At 43.2% G+C, this 6538-nt stretch overlaps 1 protein-coding gene across 1 annotated transcript; it reads right to left on the reverse strand.

Moving 5' to 3' along the window:
- Positions 1-1261: 1261 nt before the first annotated feature.
- Positions 1262-6239, reverse strand: LOC121700759 (inactive all-trans-retinol 13,14-reductase-like). The gene is made up of 12 exons (XM_042083967.1): positions 5892-6239; positions 5020-5250; positions 4501-4683; positions 3761-4002; positions 3445-3640; positions 3105-3302; positions 2862-2981; positions 2632-2770; positions 2294-2403; positions 1980-2146; positions 1569-1728; positions 1262-1422 (listed from the first exon to the last, which is right to left on the reverse strand). Exons 1-12 carry the CDS (start codon positions 6046-6048, stop codon positions 1262-1264), a joined length of 2064 nt encoding a protein of 687 aa, XP_041939901.1. The 5' UTR covers positions 6049-6239.
- Positions 6240-6538: the final 299 nt, after the last annotated feature.

Genomic DNA, 6538 nt, shown 5'->3' on the forward strand with positions numbered 1-6538 from the left:
CATTGTACTAGCAATAACAAAATGATAACCTCTTTATCATGAAAACTCATGAAAAAATAATATATACATAAATTCCACAAAATGCACAAATTATGCATGACATTATGACTGACACATGCAGGACAACACATTACAATTATGCATAACACAAATTATGTCTGAAAACCTCTTTTGCACTAGATGGCAAAAAAGCCATGTGTAACACCAGGTACTGCATGCATCACACCCGATTCAAAGTTCCCAAAGACATCCCATCCAAACAATTTTGCTCATAAAAACAAACTACAGTTAATACAAAAAAAATCCACAAACAGTCTGCTCTCAGTGCAAATGGTGTCATTATTCACCTTATTCCGCGCGCAAACATGGGGGCGCTAGCTTTGCCCACATTGTCTCCGAACTTCCGATTGAGCAGTACATCCATTGCGATACATTGAGATAGCAGAGCTCTATCGAGATGACTGGTATCATATATTATGGGTCATCCTAAAGTTAGGAACGTTTATTTAGGATTTTGGTGACTTAAGACATTTCTGTTATACAGGTTTCCTATCTGAAGTTAGGAAAAAACTGACTTTGGAGCGGCTGTTCTGTAAGTTAGCCTCTCTATCCTCTTCTGCCGTGTTATCCCAATGAAGCTAACTAGACGTAGCTAGCCGACCGGAAGTTTAAAGACAACGTGGAATTTAAAAAAATGGGCGGGGCTGAATAAGGTGAATACAACACTACTATTACACACCAGTATGCAGCACATTGAGTTGACAAGGACTTAACAAATATGCAAGTAGGTATCCAAGGTAGGAATATTATGTGAAGACACAAATATATTTGACAACAATTCTAAACGTCAACATTTACAGCAGACATGGACATGTCCTATCTCAATAATAAGTTCAAATATATTCGCAGGCGGTGATCATCTGGATCCGACCTTTTGAGGTGTGTAATTTACAGCGCCCCCTATGGATGGAATTGAACATCTAAAGCCTGTGATTGTGAATTGTATCAACTTCTGTGTAGTTTGTACCTTCATCAAAAGATATTGGCACAAGCATGTCTTTGCATACTGAAATGAGTCAGTTGCAGTGTCTTCTGCGTGCAAAGGTTCACAAAATTTGATGTGCGTCCATGAAAGTGTACCTGTGGACAAGTGGCCAAGGAATCACCGAACAAAAATCGGTTGAAATGGACTTTGCCAAAAGCTGTATGACCAAGCTACGTTATTGCTAGCTGTGGTCATAATAAAACAGAAAGATTTCGATTAGAAAAATAATTTCTGCAAAGTGCGTAAAATGCTGCCCCCCTTCAGTTTAATCTTCATCATGAAGAGGTCGACGTAGAGGAGGTGGCCCAACACTGTGGAGGCACAGATCAGCCCGCCATGCAGGGCCCCTGCAATACCACAGCTGAACACGTCCTGACCTGAAACACACATAAATAGTTTAAAGCACCAATGCAAATACATAGAGATACAGACAAAGCAAGATTTTGCACACAGACACACACACTTACATACAGACAGATCCAATTACGTGAATACAGACAGACTCACAATGACACTCCCTTACCTGTGATGTAGAGGTTTTTGACGGGCGTGTCACAGCGGTTCTTGGCCATTAACACTGGGTCAAAGCGTTCTAGGGTGTGCTCGCCAGAGTACGGGGCCCCCCTGAATGCTCTCAGGTAGTGCTCATTGGAGAGTGGTGTGGCTATCTCCTGGTACACCACCTGAACGGGGTGACAGACAGAAACACAGAAATGTGATTGATAATTATTCTCTATGGTTGTGATGTTGACCTGCAAAAACAGCCTTAGAAGGCAGTGTAACATTCAGATAGGAAGTGAAGATTAGTGAATTTACTCTGTTTATATTTTCCATTCTCCAATATAGTACTCATATATCATTGGAACTCAAATTCAGTTAGTAGATTTATTCATTCCTGAATAAAAGTAACAAAAAAAGTCCTTCCACAACTTACCTTGTCTTTAATCTTAGGGAAATGCTCGCAGGCCCAGTTAAAGAGGTGGTCAGCGAATCTGTTCTTGTACTCTGTGTAGTCGTCTCCTCTCCTCCTTACTGTCCCGTCCTTCCACTCCTCAAACCACTCGTAGTTCACCATGGTCAGGACAGTCATGCAGGATTTGCCTACCAAGGTAAGCATGAAAATTAGCATAACAAGTATGTGTAAGCTTTCATGAAATGCAAAAAAATCGGCCTTATACTACGTCTATAATAAGGTTAATAAAAGGGACCCAAATGATTCTGAGATGTGTGTGTTGCATACAGTCTCACCTGGGTGTCTGATTTTAGAGGCAGGGTCTTTGGCAGATGGGAAGGTGATGAACACCATGGGAACATTGTCAGGGGCCTCATCTTTGCTCATAGCAAAGAATTTATCCATCCTGAGACATAAAATCCAATTCAGTTCTGTCCAATTTAATTTAATTCCAGCCTGTATCATTAAATTGTATTAAAGGCATTATATAAGTCATAATATATGGACAAATATACCCTTAATATGTTGCCTAAATTGGCTAATTTTGGGGATATATTAGTTCTTTCTTGTAGCTCCACTTCTGACATGTGTGTACTCTATCCATTCTTTTCTAATCACTGGTCAAGGTACTCACGATTTGTCTATGTCGTTCTCCTTGAAGAGCCATAAAGTGGTTGGCGTGATGTCGAGCTCTTCAGCAGTGGCATCGAAACCACAGAAGAGGAGCACGCAAGCTTTGCCAGGTTTCATCATTTGGGCACGCGTCTGGATATCTGCAAAAAAAATAATTCATTCATGTTCACTTCGATTCAAAAAAGAGAATGTACATTTATTAGATATTTATGATTCACTGTTTTAAATTACCATGTTTTATGTGAATCTGAGGTGGCAGCAAGTACTTGAAGGTGTTGAAGAGGCCACAGTTGGAGATCACGATGGGGGCTTTCACCTCCACTTCCTCTTGGCCTTTCCTCACCGCCACACCTGGTCAATCACATATTACAAAACATGTGTGATGACACAAGAGAACAAGACACAAGAGAAAGCCAAGCCCTGAGTAATCTATTCTAAACTAGAGGGGCCATCTCAATCCAGACCAGTACTCACCACAGGCAGCACCATCTTTATCCAACAGGACCCGAGTGACCGGAGCTCTCACCAGCACTTCACCGCCATACTTGCGGATGGTGTTGCTGATGTGGTAGGGGATCTCACTGGCGCCCCCTCTAGGATAGTAGGCTCCACGCTTGTAGTGGTGGATGAGGAGGGCATTCATGAAGAGGCTACAGTCTCTAGGGCGATCACCTATGGGTGAAAGAGAGAAGGAGGGAGAGATGAGATCAAAGGTTATTAGCCTTGAAGAGCCAAATGTGAAAATAACTATACGAAGATGATCTGCTGCTTCTGCTGACCATAGTAGAGTAGGATATAACCTGGAGGAACTCACCAATGAAGAGGTAGTTGAACATGAGCTGGAGGTCCTTGTTATTGGTCAGCTGGTCAGCCCAGGTGGTGACGCCGGTGGTGGCCAGACGGAAGACGGAGGAGCAGCGGTCAGCGATGCCGGACTTGAGAAAGAAGAGGGCCAGCCAGCGAGGGATGAGCTTCAGGAGGCCCAGGTAGTGGGTCTTCCTGGCAGAGACCTATAACAACAAGAACAACAACAAAGAATGAGGTACTAAAACCATCAGTATTGACAAATGTATGCCATATACCATACTTCCCCTGTCTGACTGCAGGGGGCAGTGTCCTCCATGTCATACCTTCATGACTCTGAAGAACTCCTCAACAGCCTTGGTGTCATCTGGGAACTGCTTCTTCATGTTGGCCTCCATCTCGGTCTTCCCGCTGTAGTAGCTATACTCTCGGTGCTCCTCCCCCTGGCCAATGTGGACGGTGTCAAAGTGCTGGGGCAGGGTCACAAATTCCAGCTGACCCTCGGTGATCTGGTCAAAGGCGATTCGCATCAGGCTGTTCTCATGCAGCTGACCGACGTAGTGCAGGCCTACACACATATAAAACACACACACACACACACACACACACACACACACACACACACACACACACACATATGACTTTATTGCAGGAGCACAGAGAAACAATGGTGTTGAATTTGTAGCATCTAAGGACAGCTGGTAGCAGCAGGTGACCAGAATGGCTAACTACACCACACCAGTGAAGACTTGCCTGTAAAGTGGATTTTCTTCCTAGAAAACTACCCCAAGGACTGCCCCATCTCCTCTAGTGAGTTTTTTTTCCCTGTCTACACACTGTTTCTGTGAGTTATACATTTCATATTCAACTTAGTGTCATGACCATATGAGTGTTGTGGCATTGAGTCCAAATGGCAACACTATATGCTCATGTGTTGATACATATGAATTGGACTGATTATCTTTTAGAAGAAAGGCACAGGATGTTTAGGTGTTTAGCTACGTATTTGGTGTTCATATAGTGAGAATACAATTTAGATCAGCAACCCAGTAGTAGGTCTACTCACCAACATCAAATTCAAAGCCTTTCTCCGTGAAGGTGTGGCAGCATCCACCAGCATTGTCATGTTGCTCTAGAACCAGCACCCTCTTCCCCTTTTTGGCCATACAAGCAGCCGTAGTCAGGCCTCCGAGACCGCTGCCGATGATGATGGCATCCAGGTTCTCAGGGATTCTCTCCCTACTGAAACCTACACGGAGGGAGACACATGAGCAATTGCAGTTGGCCTTGCAGATGTCTGACATTATAATGATAAATGGTACGAGTCCACACCAGCCTGGCTCTCGCCATTTGCTGCTGTGCTTTCTGATATGAGAAAGCAATACAAAAAGGAAAGAAATGGTCAGGAAGACCAAAACCTCATCAGAGAGAAAGATGCAGATCCAGCATCCAGTCACACAAAGAAACACAAACACAATTGCACACTAGCACACCACAAACATACTCAGTAAACATGTTTAAGGTTTTGTTTTCAAATGGCAACATTCAACATAAATGGGAAGCTTATAGGGATTTGACCTCTCACCTTTCTTCAGCACCTTGTTCCTCTTCTTCTGGTCCACTTCTAGTGGTTCTGTGGGCCGCAGTGACTCCAGGGAGAACGGGCTGGGCTTCAGAAACAGGTACCAGTAGGTTCCCCCAGCACAGGCCAAGGACCCAGACACCAGAAACAGCAGCAGCTTCATGATGAGGGTCAAGCTTCTGATCCAGAGACCCACATAGCAGACCAGTGACACACAGCAGAAGCCTCCAAGAGCTGAGAAAGAGATAAAGAACAGTTCAGAAAAAGGATATGTACAGTTTGTTTAATTTCCATTTACAACAATAAGCAATATACAGTGATTCTCTAAGAGAGACTTTTTAATCTATTGTATGAATTTATAACAGATTTAATAATACTGTCTCAAAACAGCTGAGGGACTTCTGTCAAAACTCATCTGTCATAGTATGTATGCAAATTGCAGCCAACTTACTATTAATGTATCCAAGGGTTCTAATTTTAATGCTGGGCAAAGTGTGAAGTTTAAAGTCTAACTAAGCTTACTTAATAACTATGCACAATGAGCACAAACAGCAGTGGGAAACCTAAAAGCTGTTTTTGTGGAAAGATGTATGCAATTTCAAATGACCACCAGTAATCAGATTAGTAAATTATCCGGTGGAGCATGCAGTATGACTATAATCAGTGTAAAACTACATAACAGTACAAAGGCTCATTTGCCTATTGCTCTCTATTACAGTATGTCCTTTACCTTATGTCAGTTCTTTTCATTATTTAAGACTTACTACAACTGCATCAACTACAACCTGAGGCTGGTGCAACAACTTAATGTAGCTGTTCTTCTCAACGTACAACTTTTAATGGCACAAATGTAGCGTATTATACGGGTCGCTCACCTTTCTTCAGCAGCTTGGTCCTCTTCTCCTGGTCTAGTTCTAGTGGATCATTGAGCCATAGCAACTCCAGAGAGAACAGGCTCGGCTTCCCAAACAGGTACCAGTAGGTTCCCCCGGCACAGGCCAAGGACCACGCCACAAACATCAGCAGCCACATGATGAGAGTCAAGCCTCTGGTCCAGAGATCCACACAGAAGACCAGTGACAAGCAGCTGAAGCTTCCAGGAGCCAAGGGAGAGATGCTGCAGAGTTCAGAAAGGAGGACTTTCTTCCTGATGAGGTTTAAATGGCCACCACAATAGGCTAGTTCATACTGTAGGTTGAGGAAATAACAGTGATAGCAAGTATTTGAGCGTCTGAGAGACTGACACTCAGTGCAGACCTTTTATATCAACCTTACACGCTCTGGGTGCTGTGGGAGAGGCTTGAGCTGCCGTATTACTTTATACAGCACAAGATCCAGCTAACACTGTATTCATAAGATGATTTGTGTGGAATTCCAAATGGCAGTGGGGCAGTGATCAAATCAGATTAGCTAAATAATCTGTCTGGCTGGTAATTTGCCCTCATAGTCACAACAAGAACAGGACAATTAACATAATCCAAAAATTGGAAGAAATCGACAACACTGCTAAAAGAGGATAAAA

Source organism: Alosa sapidissima, chromosome 24 (genome assembly GCF_018492685.1).
Source record: "Alosa sapidissima isolate fAloSap1 chromosome 24, fAloSap1.pri, whole genome shotgun sequence".
Classification (NCBI taxonomy): Eukaryota; Metazoa; Chordata; class Actinopteri; order Clupeiformes; family Clupeidae; genus Alosa; species Alosa sapidissima.

Excerpts from the sequence above, each read along its gene's own strand:
- LOC121700759 (XM_042083967.1), bottom strand. The coding sequence starts at position 6,048 with ATGTGGCTGCTGATGTTTGTGGCGTGGTCCTTGGCCTGTGCCGGGGGA. Across the intron at positions 4,684-5,019 it reads GAACAAGGTGCTGAAGAAAG|GTTTCAGTAGGGAGAGAATC; the intron begins GTGAGAGGTCAA and ends CCCTCCGTGTAG. Across the intron at positions 2,982-3,104 it reads TAAAGATGGTGCTGCCTGTG|GTGTGGCGGTGAGGAAAGGC; the intron begins GTGAGTACTGGT and ends GTGATTGACCAG.